The sequence below is a fragment of the Capra hircus genome, chromosome 24, assembly GCF_001704415.2.
Source record: "Capra hircus breed San Clemente chromosome 24, ASM170441v1, whole genome shotgun sequence".
Classification (NCBI taxonomy): domain Eukaryota; kingdom Metazoa; phylum Chordata; class Mammalia; order Artiodactyla; family Bovidae; genus Capra; species Capra hircus.
Genome location: NC_030831.1, coordinates 46,308,762 through 46,331,639, shown reverse-complemented (window position 1 = coordinate 46,331,639; position 22,878 = coordinate 46,308,762). Strand labels below are relative to the sequence as shown.

The window sequence follows — 22,878 nt, the reverse complement described above, 5'->3', positions numbered from 1 at the left end:
TCCCCCAGAGCCTTCAGAGGAAGCAGGGTCCTTCATTCCAGGCTCCCAGCCTCCAGAACTGAGAAGCAGTAAGTCTCCATTGTTTCAATTTGTCACGGCCGCCTTAGAAAACCCACACAATCCTTATCATGGGTGAGGTCCTGTCTCCCTACCTGGATGGACAGTCCCCCCAAATGGGAGGGGTCTTGCTCCTCTCTGTAACCCAGACATCAAGTGAGAAGTGAGTGGAGAGGGTCCCCTGTCCCTGCCACCACCCACCCCCAGCCCCAGACTGCACCGGAGATGAGGAAGCCTCGTTCTGTCCACTGCCAACCGCTCTGGCACAGCCCACCAGAAGGAAGCTGTCCCTCTATTCTGGCCCCAACACACTGTTCTGATCATGCCTGGCCCTCGTCACATTTCACGATCATATATGTATTTGTGGGTCATTGTTTACTTCCGGTCACCTGCACTAGACCACAAACTCCACACAGGCAGGGGCATTCGGGTGCACGTGCGCATGAGCCGAGTCTTGTCTGGCACTTGCTACTAAACCAGGGCTGAGCAATACAGCCCCTGCCTCTGGGGAGGGGCCTGAGGGTGCAGGCAAGGAGCGGGAGCAGGAGTTCAGCCACGAGTTGCGGCGCTGCCTCCACCTTCCCTACATACCCATCTTTCCTCTTTAATGACCAAACAACTGGCTTGTATCTAAAATTTAAATACAAGCTGGCTTGCATTTAAAATTCACAAATCTGTGTTTTCATAGATGCAGATTCCTACTTTATTAAGGTAGCTCTGCCTGGGAGGCTGGGCATACAGATCTTTGCAAGCTCACCAGATAACCCTGGTGACAGATAGGAGGACTTCTCAAAGCCAGTTGTCCCGCCTGAAGCCACTGTTGCAGCTCAAAGGCATAGAGTGTTGCCTTTCCGATCGGGGCTCCATCCGGCTCTGACAGAATCCTCTAACCTTTGGGGTCTCAAGGGTAAAAGCTCTGACACCCGCACCATGACCAGGTGTGACTAAGGTCTAGAACAGAGGCAGGGAGTCAGGGGCGGAGAGCTGACACGGTGAGAAGAGCAGATGGCGGTGCCATTGAGAAGGACCTGGGGTGGTAGTGTCCTGGAAGCGGGTGCTGAGGCCCTGCTGCCCTCTCAACCCTCAACTGGCGTGTCTCAGACTCGATTCTTGGGTGTCCTTGGTGGAATCTAAAAATGCACACAGGTGCATGCACGTGCACACACCCGCATACACAGCTCACACACGTGTCGACACACAGATGCGCTCCCCCAACACACATCTTGTCCTCAGAGATGGTTCCCAGAATATGCACAGACCCACGGTGCTCCCACCTCCTCCCACCCCCCACCAAGGAGCCCTGAAGCTCCCAGGCAAAGAAATCAGACAATGGGAGGAGGGCAAAGGAGAGGAAAGTCTGTGAATCTCTTTGGTCATTAATTAGTATATGGTTTTGAATGAGTCAGTTCCCCTCCCTGGACCTCAGTTTCCTCACGCGTAAGGGCCACAGCAAGGCATGAACTGAGAAAGGGTTTGGCTGCTGCCACACCCACTGGTCAGCACCCTGCAGAGGAGTGAGGGTAGGGGGGCCCGAGGCTCAGAGGACCACCGGGCCCAGGCTGTGACAGAGACTTAGGCAGCCAGGGTAGTGGTCGCAGCCCAGACTCCAGGGTCCCCTGCCGGGTCCGACTCCTGGCTCCACCAGCTGTGTCGCCTTTTGAGACCTCTTTGCATCTCAGTGGGCTTTCCAGGTAGCCCGGTGGTAAAGAACCCGCCTGCTGATGCAGAAGCCACAGGAGATGCGAGTTCGATCCCTGGGTCGGGAAGATCCCCTGGAGGAGGAAATGGTGACCCGCTCCAGTATTCTTGCCAGGATAATCCCATGGACAGAGAAGCCTGGTAGGCTGCAATCCATGGGGTCGTAAAAGAGTTGGACACAATTTAGCGACTGAACACACACATACTCTGCCTCAGCTTCCCCATCTGTAAAATGGGGATGACAGTCTCTACCTCGCCGGTGTGAAGACGATGCTACTAGGGTGCCTAGTACAGAGTGGTACCAGAAGTGCGGGTACCCTGCCCTGATCAGGAGGCAAGAAGCAGACAGCACCCCACTCCCCAACAAAGGAGCCAAGATTCAGCCCCTCACACCCTTTGGCTTCCTCTCTCACTGCCCTGAAGTTCTGGGCTCTGGAAAGCGTGGCACTGACGACAGCGCTCTGCCTGATTGTGGAAGTAAAGTGACATCCCTGCCGCTCCCCAACCCCATCCCAGCATCCCTAGCCCCCTGACCGTGACATTTTGCACCCTAGCCCCCATCACCTCCTGCATGCTGTTTACCTGCTTATTCATTTGCTGTCTGCCATCATCCCCCCCACCCAATGGTAAGTAAGCTCCCTAAATCCAGGGGAGGGGTCCTGACTTGTCCACTGTTGTGTCCTCCGCGCCTAGAACAAATCTGGAGCAGGACGGGCCATTCAGTCAACATCTGTGGAATGAGGGAGTGAATAAACAAATGAATGAAAAGAAGGGGGATAAAGCAATATTTTTTCAGCTTCTCCACAGACACTGGGGTCTTCTGCCTGGGCCTGAATCCCGGGTCAACGGTTCCTGGCACAGAAGAGGGGCTTAATAAATATTAAAGTATAGATAAAGCAGAGAATGAGGGAGGAAAGGTAGAGATTTGGGCCTGCATTGAGCCAACCTCATCCTGACCTCGGGCCAAGAGCGGTGGAAAACCTGCCAAGGACCAGACCGTGGCTGTGGCCCAGCGCGCCCCATTACCTGGCCGTGCCTCCACCAACACAGAGGCCCTTCTGTGTCATCCTTGTCACGTCATATCACTCTTGGCAGTCCAGGAGGTGAGACTGTACTGGGCATTTCGGTACAGAGGTCCTGCAGGTACTATGGGGCCATGCAAGGCTTTGGATCATGTGTACAAAGCTGCGTTAGGGAAAGTCTTAAGAGGGCAGCTGAGTACATGGGGAGGGGGCGGGGGAGAGACAGAGGGAAGCCAGCAAGCACTGAATGCAGGAGGGCAGAGGCCCCGGGAAGGGGCATCCCGGGGTTCTGGGAGACTGTGGCTGCTGGAGGAGTGGGAGGAGGAGGGGCCAGCATTCCAGAAGGGTCACCTGTGTGTCTAGAAGATTGGCAATTCTCAGAGAGGTATAGGAAGGGGCTTTGACAGCTGGTTTGGGGAAAGAGGGAAGGTTAAGGAGGTTAGCATTTTTCCTAGAATATTAACTCTAGAGCACATCTGTCCTTTCCAAAGCTTTTTAGACAGCAAGTTTCCCTAAAGTGTTCACCAGCCCCTGAGGAGGGAAGCACAAAGAGGATGCTCTTCCCCCTTGGACCTACAAGGAGCCCAAAGCCCCCAGAGAGGTTAACAAAGCTCACAGTGGTCCCAGGACTCCTGTCTCCAGATTCGCTGCCTTCCAGTCCTGCAGGATATGCTTATTCTCCCGGGTCCTTGGGTGTGAGGGGGTCGTGCAATGTTAAAAACAAGACAAGGGGAGGGGGATGTTTATGGTGAGAAAGAAACCAAGATCCTATGAATCGCAAACTTGGCACTATTTGCCTTTGAGAGTTCTACAGACTTATTTGTGGCCCTCAAAGTTTTGTGGATGAGACGCATAAAAAAAGAGTGTTAAACTGCATCAGTTCTAGGAAGCCATCAGTTGGACGGTACACTGTCACTTTATGAACCACCACCAATTTTTAAAAGACAATGTAACTGGGACACACGCCATCTGGAAGATGAATCCCAATTTCAGAGATGGGAAACACACAAGTGTATGCGCCTTAGAGCTTAGTGACTGACTGACTGAGTGTGTTTCATGAAACCCTGTAGTACTGGGCGAATGCCCTGCAAATACTGTAACCAGATATTCAGACTCTCATAAAGATTTTTCCTGTTTGTCCTCTAAGATAAAAGGAGACTCTGTATTGTCAATAGTACTGTTGGAGTTGGATACTTACACACCCTGATCAGTCCTTTCACCCTGTGCTTTGTGCATGAGAACCTCAGCTTTTCAGCCTGAGTGAAGGCAACCTTGCATCTGAATGGCTTCCCTAACAGCGCAGTTGGTAAAAATCCATCTGCAATGCAGAGCCCAGTTCAGTTACTGGGTTGGGAAGATCTGGAGAAGGGATAGGCTACCCACTCCAGTGTTCTTGGGCTTCCCCGGTGGCTCAGCTGGTAAAGAATCCGCCTGCAATGCGGGAGACCTGGGTTCAATCCCTGGGTTGGGAAGATCCCCTGCAGAAAAGAAAGGCTACCCACTCCAGTATTCTGGCCTGGAGAATTCCATAGACTGTATAGTCCATGGGGTGACAAAGAGTCAGACACGACTGAGTGACTTTCACTTTCATGTACATACACACTTTCATAGTTCACAAACTTCTGTGGGTGGAAGCGGGTCTCATTTGCCCACTCTTGCCTTCAACACACACCAGTGAGCCCTGGGACTGGCATCGGAGCCCAGGCCCCGTCCCTGACCCTGAGAAGCTCCTTCTGCCTCCCTCAAGAGGTCATCCCAGTCCCCTGCAGCCGCTTCTGCCAGCATGCCTGCCCCTCCCTGACCTCCCTCAGACTGGACCCAAGGACTGCGCTGAGAAGAAATGAAACAATTCGTAACTGGGGGCAGAAGGAAGAGGAAAGAAAGAAAGTGGGAGCTTGGAGGATTGTGGCCTCTGTCCCCTGGTCCAGGAGGGAGGGGAGGGGGCCCGGGTCTCCACCCTGACTGAGTGAGCTTGGCCACATCCCCTCCTCTCTCTGGGTCTCTGTTTTCTGCAAAATGGGGCTGGTTGGAAGGGCTGGGTATCTCTGGGGTCCCTTCCAGCCCTGCTTTTCTGGGCTTCCAGTGCAAACCCTGAGAGGTGAGTCTTGGTAGACAAGTCCCAGCCAGGCCACCAGGAGCCCCTGTGAGCCAGAGTCCTCGACCTGGGATATCTGTGTCTGGTTATCACTTCTGGAGAGCAAACCTCCTTTCCCACACCTCCCTCAGGGAGGACCTGAGGCAAGAGCCTGGGGCGGTGGGCACCACGCTGGACTGAGGGGCCAGAGCCCTGGGCCTCTACCCGCCAGCAGCTCCTGTTGTCCTGACCCGTCACTCTGCTCTGCTTCTCAGTCCTCCCTTGCCCCCACCCCCCACCTGCAGAGGGGTGGAGTGGTGCTCCTTGCCCGTGGCAGACTAGCATTCACCCAGTGCCCACCCTTTACCAGGTGCTGTGCTGATGCTGTCCATACCCCACTAATCCTTACAAAAACAACCTCTCTGGGGGGCAGAGTCTACCTCGCTCCCAGCAGTCTGACCTGGAGCCTGTGCTCTTGACCCCTAGGCCACTTGTCGCAGTGGCCGCTTCCATCCCTGCTCCAGGGACTGCACTGGTGCTGTCCGTGGACTCTCCCTGTCTTGCCAACAACCAGGAGTGGGTCATGATTATATCCCCATTTCTCAGATGAGAAAACGAAGCTCCTAGAGGTTACATACCTTTCCCCAGGACACACAGCTTTTGTGGAGGGTCTGCACACCATACCCGGGCTGGGCACTCCCAGTTACAACCTCCTCCTTAGCTCACACATTCTACTGTGTTCTTTGGACAAGATGGAAAACACAAGCTAGTCACCAGGACAACAAGAAGAATTTGTCAATAAATGAATGAGCACCACCCGTCAACCCAGGTCAGTGGTCGGACACCAACTTAGACAGGTGGCTTCTCACTTCTCACCTTGGGACCTTGCCCCTTGCCTATTAGGCGAAGCCCTGCAGGCATGTTAACCCACCACCATGACACCAAACTGAGAGGCGTGGACACACAGTCTCTTTCACCCCCATAGGCAAGGAGTTTCCCTGTGAGACAGTAGGTTTTGGTCAGAAGACAGTTTTAAAATAGATCAACGTAAGGCTTCAACTGTGGGTACTGAGGACCATCTGGGGCAGAGATGATGGGTTGTCTCCAAATAGCCGTTCCCTCTTTCTACAATAAAGTGAAAGTGTTGGTCTGTTAGTAGTGTCTGACTCATTGTGACGCCGTGGACTGTAGCCCGCCAGGCTCCTCTGTCCACGGAATTCTCCAGGCAAGAATACTGAAGTGCATTGCCATTTCCTCCTCCAGGGGATTTTCCCAACCCAGGGATAGAACCTGGGTCTCTTGCACTGCAGGCAGATTGTAGTAGAACCCTCAGATTTAGCTGGGCATGTGGCCTTCCAGAATAAAAACTACATTTCCCAGCCTCCTGTGCGGCAACGCATGGTCATGTGACGAAGTTCTGGACAATGAGATACGGAGTGGAGGTGCCAGGCAGCAAGACACCATGCTCTTGCTGTCCTTTCTCTTCTTCCTCCATTCTGATACTTAGAAAGTGGGCATGATGTGAACTATCCTGGACACACCGAAAAGGGCCATACCTCAGGGAGGGTAGAGCAAGAAGAGATACCCGAGTCCCTGCCACCCGCACCTGCCTGCCTTGCCTGCCCAGGACCACGAACTCCAGGCTGACCTGAGAGACAGTTGGTACACCCTTTATTTGGAGTCTCTGCACCCGAACCAGACTAAACCCTACCCAATAAACCAAGTTCACCACGTGAAGACACAAGCGTCTTCAAGCAGGTGTTGTCAGATTCGAGAGTTCGGGTCTGTGTGAATTAAGCTCAATAATAAGGGATGTGCATTCAAAAGATCAGATGCACACTCAGACTCAGTTTAGTTTAGTTCAGTTCAGTTCAGCCGCTCAGTCGTGTCCGACCCTTTGCGACCCCATGGACTGCAGCACGCCAGGCGCAGTAACGGAAGTGTAGCTTTTCAGCAAAGACGGGGGCGTCTGATGGAATTCCCACTGGCGTCCTTCTCGTTTTACGGAATTAGACCAGCTGGAGTTCATCCAGGCCAGCATCTGATTGGAAGCAATGCCACTGGTGGAACCAGGGATGCTTGGCCTGAAGGATTCTTAAAAGTGCCCGGCAGAGCCCTGTGAAGGCTGCCAAGAGGAGAGTCAGCGGTGGGGAAGGAAAGGCCAGGGCCTGAGAGGCAGAAGACAGATCCTGGCATTCCGGGACTGGCCCAGGAAAGGCAAGGGGCCTGGTCGCTGCCCAGGAATGATGGGCCACTGATCTCCATCACTGCAAGTCGGGGGCTGCGTGTGTGAGTCAGGCCCTCCTGCTCCTCGACCGTCTCCCCCAGAGACCTGCAGTGACAGTGTGCGCCAGGCCACAAGTGGAGAAAGGTCTGCTGCACTGGGCTCCAGGGGCACCCAGGGAAGTGTAGCCCTCATCAGAGGAAGATTTCTCAGGAGCACAGGGGCCCCTTTAACACCTTGAGTTATCTGGGACCCTGTTCCCACCCGACACACACACTCCATAGAGTCACTGTGTGCTGAAGGATGCGAAGTCTGGAGTGTGCAGCTGCACAGCCGGGCCCCTGCCCCCTAGAGGGGGGAGAACTTTGCCTCGGGTCATAGAAGGGACCTGATGTCCCAGCTGCACTGAAACCCCAGCCTCAGTTCGAAGCCATGAAATTTTAAACCACCTCCTATGACACCTCGGTTTTCTTATCTCTCGGTTGGGTTTAATGAAAGGTAACCCAAAGACCAATGCGAGAAGACAGAGAGATGGTGCGTGTACGCTCCCAGCATGACATTCACGAGGTGATGCTTCTCTCTTGTCCGCAGGAAGGGCTCACAACTGAGGAGTGACCATGCTGGGGGGCACCTGTGGGGGGAAGGAGGCAGCTTTCGCCAATTTACCGTTCTTCTCAAGACCCATCCTCCTAGCTTGTCACTCGAGGTCTACTTTTTGCCAGCACTTCTCCTGTGCCTTTCTCTCCAGATACCCAGGGAAGGGGAGCCGTGCCTGGAGCAGGGGGAACCCAAGGGGCCGCTCATCCTGTCCACAGGCTGAGGCCCAGCGAGGTGGGACTGTACCTGGCAGACCTCCTATGAGATAACTCCAGACTTGGGGAAGTCACAAGCCGCACCACGCAGAGGTGGTCACGCTTAGGGCTGGGAAGACTTGTGTTTTAACAATCTTCCAGATGATTCTCACTTGCTGGAGACCCTAGAGTCTGAAGCTCTCTGGCCAGGGGAAGCCCCAGGTCTCTCTCCCAGCACGGATGGTGGGCATCCAGCCAGGCTCCCTGGATCTGCAGACCCACCCGCCTGCCCACATCCCTCCCTGGCACATGGCCGGCCGGGCAACTCCCAGGCCTCTGGTCTCGGCACTGCTGGTCTCTTCCGTGATTTATGGCTGTGACTCCCACACACACTCCAGGAGCAAGAGAACCCGGCGCACCATTCACAAATTAAATTCAACCCTCCTCTCCTCCCAGGTAATGGGCCCATCTGATGATAGAAGAGCTTATAAACAGCTATCGTCAAATTAATCTCGATGTCAGAGAAATAATAGCAGCCGTAAATAAGACTGAGTGTGCCTGGCTCGCCAGCTTGTTAGGGCACTTTATAAAGCAAGGCAGCACCATTAATACCGCATGGTCTAATTCCCCCGCCATCTGCACGCTGAGGCTGAGCACCGGCCAAGGAGTCTCCCAGGGGTCAGGACCACCACCCAGGGTGGCAGGTGGAAACCCCAGCAGAGTGGGGTTTACTGGCCATCTCCTAGACCCACAGCTTCTTCCATCCCTGCCCTCATAAGCACAGCTGGGGTTCTCAGGGTTGGAGGGCTGCCAGCCATAATCAGGCCTCCCCATTCCCCTCACGGGGCCTCCTCCCACCAGGGTACCCTTCCCTGTCTCACCTTCTACTGACAGCCTGAGGCCCATCTCCTCCACAAAGCCCCCGAGGCCACATGGCATCCCAAAGGAGCTGCGCCGTGTTTGCAGCATCCATCAGCGGGCGCTAGCCCAGAGACCACGACGAGTCAGCAGCCCCTCCCTCCATAGCCCACACAGCCTCTGCCCCCCTTGGGCTGCAGTGAGAATGATGGAAACAGCAGAGCCCTGAGGACGGTGGGAACGGGGTCCACCGGCTCTAGTGGGGCACGTGGCCATGGTCAGGCATGGTGGTATTCCCCCGGCTAAAGTCCTGTGGGAATATTAATTGTGCGAATTCAGTGATGGTGTCCAGCTCACAGGGCTCAAGAGACCTGTCAATGGAAAGAAGGGGAAGCAGACACTGAAGTTGTGTATCCAGAGACAGCATGTGTTGGTATCACGGTGCTGCTGCGCGTACTCACGGGTGTGAGCAGCAAGTGGCTGTGTGCGCCTGTTGTCCCCTGTGTGTGTGACTGTGTAATGTACTGTGTGTACGGAAATTTACGCATGTTGATGAGTGGACGTGCTGACGTCACGCGGATGTGTGGCTGTGTGCAACTATGCAAGTGTGCATGATTCGGGGACTGTGTACAGACAGGCGTGCGCTGGGCTGAGCATCCTGGAGCACAATCATGTGCACGCCAAGGGCTAGACGGGTCGTGTGCAGTGTATCTAACGTAGCTGTGGACTCATAGGTGGCTAGGGAGAAAGCCCACCCCAAGGAACCTGGTGTGTATCTGTGCTGTGCTGAGTCGCTTCTGTTGTGTCCGACTCTTTGTGACCCCATGGACTGTAGTCTATCAGGCTCCTCTGTCCAAGGGATTCTCCAGGCAAGGATACTGGAGTGGGTTGCCATGCCCTCCTCCAGAGGATCTTCCCAACACAGGAGTCGAACCCAGGTCTCCTGCGGCTCCTGCATAGCAGGCTGATTCTTTACTGCTGAGCCAACCAGGAAACCAAGGAACCTGGGCAAAGTCATAAACATACAAAGGGGGAGAAAGTCCTGAGCAAGCTGGGGCCTCAGCACAGCCCTTAGTTCGTCCCGGACACGCCAGAGCTGCACATGGACACTGCCCTCCGTTCCTGACAAAGGCCAGTCAGCCACTGGCAACGCTGATCAACAGGCAACACTGCTGTGACCAGTCAGGAGTGACAAGGGCCCAGCTGCCCCATAGGACATCTGCCTCTTCTCCCGTCCCCTCTGCAGTCCTCTGCTCCCCAGCCCGCCCTGTGCCCTGCAGCCCCTCTGCCTGCAACACTCTGCCCCTACCTCTGGTCCAATTCAACCCCATGCATCCTCTAAGCCTGTGCCCAGCCCAAGCTCCCCCTGAAAGAGCACTCAGCCCATACCTTGAACCATGCTTTCTTGTTCGTTCACGTGTCGGTTTCCCACGGGACTACCTTTCTTTAGGGCAGTTAAAGTGCTTGGGAGAATACCAGGCACAGAGCAAGTACTACGTGAGCATTTGCTGATGCACGTGTTATTGTTATTATCCCCATGTTTCCAGTGCCTGACAGAGTGCCTGGTCCAACTCAGACACACATCTGTTAGGTCAGCTTAACAAATCCATGATCAGATCTGAGCTTCGTTATAACCAGTTGCAAGGGTTACTAGAATTTTTCCCATTTTACAGATGAGAACACTGAGACTTGGAGAAGGTTTTTTTTTTCCCCCTACCCTTTGTTTCCTTTACCAAATTCAAAGTGCCTCCTAGAAGCAGTCAGGGGATCCTGTACATGGTAACGACCTAGCAGGTAGCCATGTATAACAATGAGTGTAGCCCCACGCTCTGTGCCAGGCGTCACGGTGGATATACTCCATCCACCATCTCACCTGTCACTCAGCCTGGCAGGTAAGATTGAGTACCCAATTAGGCAGGGAGCAGAACCCATGCTCAAGAGGGTTACCCACTTCAGAGGAGGTCACAAGCCCTCAGCTCCCTGCAGGCAGCCTCCCCACTCAGCGTGGCCCTCCTAGGAACGACACGTTGACCCGTGGGAGCACTCTGGCAGTCTGGCTGGGCAGAGGGGCAGGAGGGGACAGAGGATTACCAGGGAAATGGCTGGGGCTGGGGAACAGCAGGGAAGATGGGGACTGGCATGGGTAGGATGACAATGAAATGAGAGGGCCCGATGCTCCAGAAAAGAAAAAGAAAAATCAGGCAAGGTGACAGCCCCCGGACTCTGAACATTCACCTCTTGGATCAGCTCTGGGCCTCCGTGGGAGGGGGCAGGGTGCAGACTGACCTGAGAGGTTCCCAGGCAGCCAGCTGCAGATCACTCCCTGCTCCGAGAACCAGCTCCAGTTCTGCCTCCTCCAAGAGGCCCTCCTGACTTTGCCAGGCCCCCGTGACTTCCCAGCTGAGGCACCAACGCTGGCCAGCAGCCTCCAGGCTGGGTCACGCTTTCCGGCCAGCACGACCGTCAGCCTGGCCCTCAGTGTAGCCTAATCTGTGCATTCTCCACCCAACTCCAGGGGTCCTCAGGGGTCTCCGCAGCCAGGCTGCAGGCCAGATCCTATCTGTGTCTCAGTTGCCCACAGCCCGGCGTAGATTCTCAGTGACTGCTTTTCCAAGAATGCTGAGACATGCCCTTCCTTGCCTGTTCCCCGTGCACTCCTTTTGGGCCCCTGAGATTGTTCCAGTGAGGGAAGAACCGAGAATGAACATCTTTTTCTAAGCACTTCCCAGAGGTTTGCGTGTCTTGTTACTTTATATGTATCAAAACTTTCTTTCATCCTCACCTCCCCAGGACAATGGTGTTGATAACAATTATCTCCAGTTTTTTCTAAGGAAGAGACTGGGGCTCAGAGAGGTCCAAAGTCACCTGCAGTAGGTGCCAGGACGGACTTAGTGAGTCCCCGAGAGATGGGCGCTTCCTGCTGAGAAGCGGGGGACGGGGACAGAGGCAGGTCTCTGACCTCACCTACCCCCACGCTCTTGTGCCTCTGGCTCCTCTTTCCTCCACCCCTCTCTTGGGGGTGGTGTGGGCTGGTGAGGGCCCCCGAGGGTGGGATGGGGATGGGCTGGGGAAAGGCCATCCCAGGTTCCTCTCTGGGCTCCTGGACCACCTTTGCCATCACACTCCCCGCTCACCTGTTCAGGTGAAGGCTGATGGCTGTAGCTCCCTTTACCCACCCCTCTCCACCCCCACCCCCGTGACATCTCTTCCCCCGACCCCTCCCTCAACACCATCCCTCCTGATGGGGAGAAGGCTGGATTCCTCAGGTTCCAGGGGGCCCAGGCTCCCTCCTGGGGGCCCTTTACTCCCTACTCTGCCCCCTCCCCAGCTCCGGCCCTGGCTCTGTGGCCGCCCTGCTTCCTGACAACCCTGCCCAGGAGCCTCAGCTTCTCCCAGCCAGAAACAGGAAGATGAGAGCTGCCCGCCACCCCCACCACCCAGGCCCAGCTTCCCTAGACCAGCTGACTGGGCCCCTCTTCATGCCCTACTCCCCTTGTGCTCCAAAGGATGTGAGTCCACCAAAGGTGAAACCAAGACTGGGCCAACCCACCTGGTGTCTGGGAGGGGCTCTGGCCCCCTCTGACTGCACTGGGGCCAAGGCTCTGTCCAGCTGCCTCTCTGGGGTCCCTCCCTGAGTACCAAGTTGGGTACTGGGCCAAGTTGTACCAAGTTGTACCACCAGTACCAAGTTGGGTCCTGGTACTGGGCCAGGGGTGACTGGTAGTTCGAGGGGCCTTGCAGGAGGGAACCGCCCTGAGGACCCAGGTCTTCCCATCCCTGCCTCACTTGCCCCAGAATTGAACTTCTCCACGCAGCTCGGCAGGGCCAGGCTAGCGGAAGAAGAGGCCCGCCCAGACCAGCTCCCGCTCCAGAGAACAGCATGGAGACAGAGGGCCCCACTGGAAGAGCCACCCTTTGGCTTAAGGAAGGCAGGTGTCGCCAGCCCTTGCCCAGAGGATACGCTCACCCCATCAGCACCCAGAGTTTGGGAGCAGAACTAACTGTTCTAGGAGGGGGTGGTCTTGGGAACAGGCGCCACAGAGGGGTCCACAGGCTATGGGGAGGGGAGTGCCCTGGAGGTACTGGCCGCTGGGGGAGGCGAGCTGGAGCCCAGCAAGCAGGCTGTGGGGGGAGGCGAAGCCCTGGGAGGGCCTTCGCCCCCTTGCCTCCCACTCAGCAGCCCCCAGAGAAACAGCAGCAGCTGTTCCAAAGCTTCCCCGCCCTTCCTCGAGACAGGTGTTGGCTGAATTCTCACTTCCTCCCAGCCTCAGAGAGCGCCTCCACCCGCTCTCCACCCTGCAGGCCGGTGCTGAGTCAGCAGTGCCTCTTCCTCTCCTCCACTCGGGGAGACCAGCCCCCCCAGAGCGGCTGAGCCCTTCTGCTGAGGTCACCTGCCGGAGGGCTGGCTGACCCCTGCTCCCCTGCAGTGGCATACCTCAGGAAAGGAGGCCCCAGGGAGGCTCTTGCTGAGGAGCCAAACGGGAGCTTCAGCCCCAGGAGGCAGGAGGGACCCGAGGCTCCGGACCCCAAGCGGGGCTTGTGCTCGCTGCCTGCGGAGTCACTGCTGCGGCCGGCGGAAGGGCGGAGCCTCTCTACTGAGCTCCGAGGCATGGCTGCTGCCCAGCGAACCGGCCAAAAGACAATGGAAGTGTAAGTGACTCTCATCCAGAGGAAATCACCATTTTTTTACAGCAGGAAGGGGCAATTAGGCCAATTATCTCCTCTGGCAAGTTGGAAGTGCAGACCCAGAGCAGTCAGGCTCGCCAGCTGTGTCACAAGGGTGGTTATTGGCAGAGCAGCCTGGAAGCGGGGCTAGGCCCACCAGCCTGAATAACGGGCCATCACTGTTAACTGTTGCCTCTGGCTGGGTTCTCAAACTTCACTTCGGATAAGTCACACTTCATGTGACAAGTCCTGTAAGATAGACCCATCGCCCCCATTTGACGGATGGGTAAACTGAGACGCTCTGGAGGAAGCTGACTGGCTGAAGATCACAGTGGACGTTGGTGGCAGAACAGAGACCAGAAGCCAAATCTCAGAGGACTTTATCTGAAGCTTCTTTCCCCATGCTTTCTTTCCGGCCCTCCCTTCCCACCCCTTTGGGCCTGGACTGATGGTGAGCAGAGAGGCCTGGGAGCTGTCAGAGTCCACCATCCCCCGCCCTCCCTGGGGCCAAACAACAGCTCAAGGGAGGCCACAGACCACACCAGCAGGAGTGGCCTGCGACCCAGAGCCATTGGGTGCCTCACAAGCCACGAGTCTGAACACAGCCACCATTCGAGTGGAATTTGGTGAAGCCAGTCAAAGTGATGCTTGTGAAAACAGCTTAGCAAGACATGAAAGGGCTTTTAATAGGTTAAATCTGAAAAATCAGAGAATGCAAAAGTGTATATTACTGTGTTTACAGCTCTACAAAAAATATGTATATGAGTATGAACAAACTGGTGGAAGGCCTTTCACTAAAGTGATCACAGACAGGTGGACTCCTAAGAGATTTTTTTCCCTCTAGTCTATTTTCCAAACTTTCCAAAATGTGAGTGTATTAAAATGTGAGTGTATTACTTGAGGATATAACACAGATAGAAGGCATTGTGATTACCTAAGAAAACCCAGGAGAGGTGCTCATGACTTGGGAGCCGAAGTCCTCGAAGGGGGACACTTAGTTATCTTGGTGGCAACCTGAGCACAGGGGTCCCCCGGTTAAACTAGTGAGGCCTCATCTAAGCCGGAGTCTGCAGGCTAAAGGACTCACCACCCAGTTCCAACCCCTGCTCGTTTCCCACCCTGGGGTCTTTCTGGTCCACCACGCACCTTCCCTGTCTCTCAGACTCCCCTTCCAGAAGGTGGAGGCTCTAGGTTAGGGACTTGACCTGCCTCACAGCTTGTCTGGCCGCGAGCTGGACTGAGGCCTCTCCCAACGCGGACAAACCAATGTCCCCAGACATGGAGGAAAATTAGGGATTCCTTTCCAGTGTTTTCTTGGTTTCAAGAGGGTTCCTAACAGTGTGCAGGCCCTGGGAAGCACTGCAGGGAACCACAGCCAGCCGGCCAGTCACGCCACATCCACTTCTGGCTCAGCCATTCCCTAACCCAACGTGAGCAGGGGGCAACTTTCCCCACCCTTGGCCTCAGTTGTCGCCTCCGGTCCCCAGCTACCTCCTCCCAGACTGTGTTGAGGAAATGAGGTAACAGAAGAGAAGAGCTTTGAATTAGGGAAAATCCCCTCTCTGCAGACAGAGCCAAGCCTGAGGTTGGAGCGCACGCCTCACCCGTCGCGCCCTGTCCTTGGCCCCTGCTGCCACCCCTCCCCTCCTTCTCTGCGACTCTGCCCTCCTCCTCACATGGGTAGGCCCCACCTTTTTGCAAACCCGTGGAGGCAATAATCTTGCCACCTGATGGCCTTGGGTCCCTCTTCTCAAGAAAGGTGAAGTTTGATAGAAGTTGTTCACACTGAGATACCGGAGCACAGCTCCCTGAGGGAGTGGATGTTGGTAGAGAGGTTGCTGAGAGCGTGACCTGCATGACTGAGGATGCAAGTGCCTGGCCAGATAAGACAGGGAGGGAGAGCTCTTTGAGGGTGTGTCCCATAAATGTCCCATACATTTATCACCTAGTACTCCATCCAGGACTAGAGGTCTCAAATCCCAGGACACTGCCACAGTGCCCTTCCTTCTGCCCCCATCAGCATCTCAAATTCTATTTATTACATGCTGAACTAACCTCTACCCAAACTGACTGCTCTGCGCATCATCCCTGCTTGCCTTCCCGGTCTCACATTCTCCCAGCTACCTCCAGACCTCCCCATCCCTCCGCCCCTTCACATCAACTCAGCTCTGCTCATTTCCTCTTATGGGAAGACCCCACTCCCCATAAGCCCCCCTCCTCATCCTCCAGACCACTGGTGTGTGGACTTCCAACACCCCTGGATGTCCACCATGGACTCCTCCCCAGCTAAGCCCTCTAGGCTCATCCCTCTACTGGAGCTTCCAAAGCCCTAAGAAACGGATTTCTTCCAGACTGTTCTCCCATTTTCTCCCAACCTCTCGCTGCTTAACCCCTGGAGTAATGCTCTCCCGAGAACCATTCAAAGACAGGACAATGGTCCCAGTGCCTCCCATGGCTATGCAAGGCAACAGGCCCACACCCACAACCCGACACACACACAACCCCTCCTCGTAAGCACTTTCTGTTCTTGCCCAGTCAGCAGAGCCACCTGGCCTTGACCGAAGTCTCCCTCCATTCCTGTCCCTGCCTGGAGTCTTTCTCCTCTCCCTCCTGTATACATACCAACCTTCAAGACACAGCTCAACCCCATTTCCTCAGCACATCTTCCCTGGTTTATCTGACCCCTTGGCCAGTATATTCCAACGGCTATGCAGGATGGGAGCGGCCACCTAGCATGCCTTGGGAGGTGCTCTGTGCCAGGTGTCTTTGAAAAGTCTCTACACACTCTGTCAAGTAGATATAATGATGGTCATTGTTTAGAGGACACTCAGAGCAATGGCCTAAGTTCACCCTTCCTGGTCAAGACTGGGATAGGACTCAACTCCTGGACTGCTCCAAGCTCTTCCCATTGCACCAATCAGGACATTCTGCCATCCCTTTGGGTGCCAAGGCACCGAATACCTTAGACAGTGTCTGATTTCCTAAGCATCCATCTCTCAGCCTCAGCATAAGCCTCAGGAGGGCAGGTGTCCAGGTCCTACATGGCTTTCATATATATCCCCCTTCACTTGGCCCCAAGTAGGAATTTGATGAACACTCATTAACTAAATAAACAAACAAGTGAGTCAGTGAATGAATGACTTAATGAATGAATACATGAAAATACAGGCATTGCACGTGGTTCAGCTGCGGGGTTATGAATGTTTGCTCTTAGTTCTTAAATCAGCCAGAAAATCTGAGCCTAAGGTAAGCCTTTCCCTAATTCTCTTAGAAATATATTGGCTCATCTGTGGCCAAACCATACCATCCTAATAAAAGCAAATTCAGATTCATATTATATTAAGCCAGGACTTTTTAAAGAACTATTTAGATTCATAGAGGAACCAAGGCGCAAGTGTACAAGTGTCTTATATGTTTGAGCAACTTTGGTCAGGAAGGACTGAGACACCCAAAGCTATACCCTGAGCTAGAGTCAAGGGTCTGTGTCTTCTGGCCAGGAGTTTCCATGGCACTTGGATCCAGCACGGAGCTGTTGCTTCCCTAGCTCAGAAAAGCATTAAGTTTTCCAATGGACACTGCATGCTGCGTATTTAAAGGTGGGAAGGACATGGCAGGTAGGGTAGGAGGTAAGGAAGAGAGATGAGAGGTGGCCCAGTGTCTGTTATCTGCATACTGGGGCACGGAGACTCTTGGTGGTCTTTTCCCCTAGCCTTGAGTGATTAATAGTATCTGCCGATTTATGAGGAACTATTATTTAAGTAAGCCCCTCAATTAGGTGGGACTTATCCGATGCTGGTTTCAGGAGAGAAGTTCTCTTATTCAAAAGGAAAAGTGGTAAATAAGAACCATGTTCCATCTTATTACAAAGTCCAGCGTAGGATCTACAGAGTAGATGGCTTTTCCAAAATCTTAAGAGTTAAAATTGATTAAAACAGGTATGTGTCTGTTGGCTGAGAGAGTAGATGCAAAGTACAGTGGCTTTGTAATGACTGGACCATCCAGTTAGAGAAAAAGGCTCCTTCAGATCAGTAAGTTTATTCTGACAGTCTAGACAAAAATATGGTATGTATTTGATAAATTGCTAAAACATGACTTCCCAGTAACCTACTAACTTCCTATGTTATTACTAGGTTACTAAACCATTCTCAAAACATTGACCAGATAATTCCAATATAATACATAATATTGGTTTAAAGAAATAAAATCTGAGAGTTGGTTAATAGCCACTGCTCTCTAGGGCGATCACCTGAGTTGGGATCATTTTCCTTCTTGTTGAGGTTGGTTGGAGGATGGTTTATTTTGCTTTCTCAAACTAGGAACAAAATTGAAAGTTTCATGAAAACCAAAATAAAAGGAGGAGGAGGAGAGGGAGAAGGAGGGAGAAAAAATCCCCAAGACCTGCCTATCTCGTCTCACACAAACTGCAGCGCGAGCCTCCGCTGGGAACTTGCATGTGTGTCCATGTGTCGCAGTAAATCAGCTCAGCTTTCCCACCCGGGCTGGGGAGAGCATGAGAACAAAGGGCCAGAGCGGAAAGGGCAGCCATGGGGGAGAGGAGAGCCGCATCAAGCCACAAAGGAGGCAAGGAAGCACTGCGGTCAGGCAGGGGTGCGCCCGCCTGGGAGGGAAGGCTGGCAGGGGGCAGAGGCTGGCTGGGAGAAAGCCCACAGGGGTGAGCAGGAGGCACCTTGGCCCAAGGAAGAGCAGCTTCAAAATGATGACCCTTCGAAGGAACCGTGAATGTCTTTCATCAACTAATTTCCTCAGTGACTAAAACGGCTCATTTAGCAAGGCTTATTCTGAGCTGAAATTGAATAGGTGTAATTGACAAATGTTTGAATTTGGGTTCCACTCTGGGGGAAAAAAAAATACTTCTCCACTGGCTCCTCAAATATAATTATGGAACAAAGATATATTTTAAGGGCTCTTCTTCCAGTTCAGTTTGGGGGTAGATTGAGACTTCCCTCCTGATCCCCGCCCCCCACAATCAGACAATGACAGAGATCTGGCTTTCTTTCTCAAGAGAGGCACTCTGGCCGGCCACAGATGAGGCAGCTGTCACGAAACTGGGCTGTAATCAGCATTCACTGGCTCACAGCCTGCAGAGGGCACAGACCCTCTTATTCCTGTAGTAACAGGTCAGGCTGCTGGCCCTGGGATGAATGTGGGAGTGGTCTGAGTTGGTTTCTGCTTCATCTTCCTTATGCAGGATCTCCATACAAAACTTACATCGCAGGTCCCAACAATTTAAATATGCACCTGGGAGAGGATACTTTCAAATTCCAGATCAAGGCTTCAACTGCATGTAACATGTCACCCCCAGCATGACTTAGAAGGACAGTAAATCAATGAAACAGTAAAAAGAAAAAAAAGACAACTGAAAATGGGTTTTTCAGGCGAGTCTGAAATGCTACAAGATTGCTAGTTAAGAACAGTATCCCTTTTCTCAACCTAAGGGTTATAGCCCATCTCTTCATCAACATCATAAACCGGGTGCCCATGAAACTTGGAAACTGAGATGAAAAGTGGAGGCTATCGGGTGGGTACATAGGTGGCCAAAGATAGGCGTTCTTTCTATGTAATAGAGCTATTTTGGTGTGTCAGGACAACTGACCCATCCCCCACCACATTACCCAGACATCTACTGTAGAAAGATATGGACTAGATGAGATTAAAGTCACCATATCTGTATCACAAAAAAAAAAAAAAAAGGAAAGAAAAAAAAAACCGGAAGGCATTCACTCAAATCTTACAATGGGAGGTGGGAGTGGTGGGTGGGTGGGTGAGGGTGGGGATAGAAAAGCAAGGGGGGAAATCTAAACAGCAGGATACGACAATAAATGGGAAAACAGCAAGAGAAAAAGCACACTAGGTTAATATAGGAAACTAGTTCTTTATTGAGAGATTATATATTAGTATTAGTGGATTCTGTGTGTAACAATGTCGTCATGCACACGATACAAAAAAAAAAGGAAAAAAAAAAAAGGCTGGGCCCACCATGCTTCGGAAGGGCAACAGAACAAAAGCAGCGTACAATGAGCAGATGGCCCGGGCTACACGAGCACAGTACGTTTCAGCAGGGTAACATCTCTAACCGAGCGCTGTACATTGTCAACTGGGGGATGTAAAAAAATACAGATCATGCTTTAGTTTTAGTACAAGAAAAGGTGAAAAAGATACACAACCAAAAGGATATTTGATACAGAAAAAATTACCCACAAAATAAGAACAGGAAGTAATTCAGCACAGCAGAACACGCGATCCCTGTTTAATGGAAAACCATTTTGCTGGGGATTCTTTTTCTTTTCGTTTTTTTCTCTTCTCTTTCTTTTCAGATTGCCAAATGGCAATCTGGGGAGGCCCCTTGGGACTTTACTTTGGAAGGGCCCTCAAAGTAGGGGCCTTATTCTTTCTTTATTGCTGCTGTTTTGTTTCAGTTTTCAAGCAGGTCTGGCCAGCGAGGCAGCAGAAGGGAGCCGGCTGTTAAAGGGGCAGCTCCGAGGGCCAGGGCGGATGTCCAAAGATGCTCTTGACATTGTACAATTAAACAATTAAGACACCATGGCCAGAGCTCCCCCTTAAGCCAAAGACCTTGCTGCACCAAATTTTCAGAGTAGCAGCAACTATCATTTTATCAGAATTGTTCACATATATATATATATCTATTATTTTTTGCCTCTGACTAGATGTAATCTCTTCACTTATGCCGGGGTGCTACCAGGGAGCTAGGTGAAGCCACCCAGATAAGTGGCAAATGGGGTGCTACAGCCTCCAAGCCAAGGCAAAAGGAATCCACTTAACAGGGATTTACAGTGCAATGTACTCGGCTAAACAAGATGAGATACAAAAATGGTTATTTCTCTACATCTATTCTGAAATGGCCTACATCCTATACTACTACAATGGAAACTAAAAAGAACAGATTTAAGCTGGCAAGCTATCTAATAGTTTTACAAGAAGATTGTGGTTTAGGACCTTGTTGGGTTAAGCATTAGTATCCTCTATCGGAAGGTCATGAATTCTTATCACATTGTGCTAAATTTTACTCACAGCCCGACTAACCCTCAGCCCTTGAATTTCCTATGGGCGTGTTTGCCATGAAAGTAAACTTTGACTGACTGGCAGAATTTGTTTTCTTAGGTGTTTTTTGTTTTTTGAGGGGGGTGTATTAAAAACAAAATTTAAAGGCAGCTGAGCAATTTGAATTTCAAAACATGGAATCAGCATCCTGCAATGGTATTTAGAGATCAGTGGTATTAATGAGGATGATAATGATTTAATCAGGATAATTATACTTTCAGGCTCAACATCCATCTTAATCATTTTTGAATTTCTGCCTAGTGTAATGTTCCACACCCGTTTTAAACGGAAATGCCAAGTAATGAGATATAATTGTGTATTGGGGGAGGGGTTGGCATTTCAAGGGAGATCTCACCCAGCCCCCCCATTCCTATTCTTCACACATCCCCTCCACCCCTGCCCCCCACTGCTAGGCTGGCCTGAGACAGGGGATACTGCCGCTTAAATAGCAATGCCTTCCTCAGATGGAGACAGGAGATGGTTAAGAGGGGTGTCACAATACAGCTAAATGCGGAGGCAGAAGGGTCACAGCGCACACAGCAGCGAGTTGACCATTCACTGAGCTACACAATGAAGAAAAAAAAAAGATTTGATAAATGCAGAATGTCATCATTCTATCATCACACAAAAAAACTGCGGTTCAAACAGGCCTAAGGGGGTCAACCTTGCCTTTTAGGTTCTGGGGAGAGGCTGGGGCTGGGGACAGCTGGGCTGGAAGAAAGAGGGCTGGGCTTTCATTCTCTGGCCCAATCGGGCCCCTGGAGCGCACGAAAGCGCTGGCCCCGCGACCCCACCCCCCACTCTGACTTGGGGGAGCAGCCCTGGTCTCAAAGGAAAGACATCATTCCGTGCGTGAGGGAGGGGGGCGGGGGAGGGCTTCAGCCAGGAGGGATTGAAGCAGACGTGGAGTGGGAGAGGATAGCAGAAACATTTCCAAGAAGAGCAATGTGAGTCCAGAGGCAGAATGCAAAAGGAAAAAAAAAAAAATAATGAATCTAAATGCATCTCGGGTTTGCTTTGGGAAGTGGGAGTTTTTGATTAAAAGAAAATGGAAGAAATGTGAAGTGGGAGAAGAGGGGGAAAATCAAGCTATTGTTGTTAGCAGAATGTAAGGGAAAGGGGATGTGGGGAAGGGGACCGTGCAAACACACCCCATATATCACAGTTAAAAACAAAGCCGGCGCCGGCCTGCTGCTTCGTCAACGCCTGCCGGGGGCAAAGGCCTGGCCTGGGGGCAGCATCCCACCGCATCCGCGCACACACAGCGCAACACCCAAGGGCCGGCACCCCTCTCCGGCCGGCCGGGTCCAGGGGTGCACAGCAGTGCACGCCTGACTCTCCGAGGCGCGCACACACTTGCACACAGTCACATACACGCGCGCACGCACACACACACACACACACACACACACACACAAGCATCTTGAACCCATAAATACAACTGTCATACAAAGACCATGGGGTGGGGGGTGGATAGCTGGAGGGCGATACACAAAAAAGGGTTAAAGGGGAGGAAAGGATAGGACGGGAAATCGTGCAAGTGCCCACGAGAAGGTGGGGGCTGGGGCATGGGACAGGGCAGATGCCAGATGCCAGCTAGGCAGCCATCGGTATCAGTGACTAAATAATGGAGAAACACGAACACAAATGACATGAAACACACATACATCTCAAAAAAAAAAAAAAATCACAGAAAGCCAAGTAGGCTTACACACACAAACACAGGCGCGCGCGCACACAGTCATGTATCTCTCTCCGTCCTTCGATCACACAGGGCTAGGTATTGGGGGAAGGGGCTATGACTGGGGGAACCGCGTCCGCCGCAAAGAATTAAAAAAATGGGGCCGGGGAGGGAGGGGACTCGAATTCGCCAAACCCTAACTTCACTGCAAAAGCTCCCACGAGGGCGGCCACCTCCACACTCGGGGTCCCCCCAGAAGGGAGAGGGGAGAAGCCACCGCTCTCCCCGCGTCCTCCCGGGTGTGCCCTGAATGCCCCCCCACCCCTGCCAACCCGCCGCCCTCGGCTCCAGCCCCCGCCCCGGTGCCCGCGGCGATCCACGCTCGGAAGAGGACCCCGAAAGCAAAAAGCGATACCTCTGTTTCGCACAGAGCCAAACACTGGAAGCACGAGATAGCCGACGTGGACCAGGACCATCCTGGCTCCTCGCGCGGCGGCGGCGGCGGCGGCTGCGCGCGGGCCCTTTGTGGCGCGGCTCCGGGGCGCGGGCGCGGGCGGCGGCGGGGCTGCGGGAGCCGCCGGGGCGGGAGGCGGGGCGCGGGGCGCGGGCGGCGGCGGGGCGGCGGCTGGCGGAGAGACAGATGGCCCATGGAAAGGCTCCCTTCCCGGCCCCTCTCGACATTCAAAGGCGCTGGGGCCGCAGCTGCCGCCACACAAAGGCGCTCCCAG

General features: G+C 53.2%; 1 protein-coding gene across 1 annotated transcript in view; it reads right to left on the bottom strand.

Moving 5' to 3' along the window:
* RNF165 (ring finger protein 165) overlaps positions 1–22,661 on the bottom strand; it is a 108,091-nt gene extending 85,430 nt beyond the window's left edge. Inside the window, exon 1 of the mRNA XM_018039814.1 lies at positions 22,566–22,661. Coding sequence (XP_017895303.1) covers positions 22,566–22,626 — 61 coding nt within the window. The 5' untranslated portion in view covers positions 22,627–22,661. The remainder of the gene's footprint in view (positions 1–22,565) is intronic.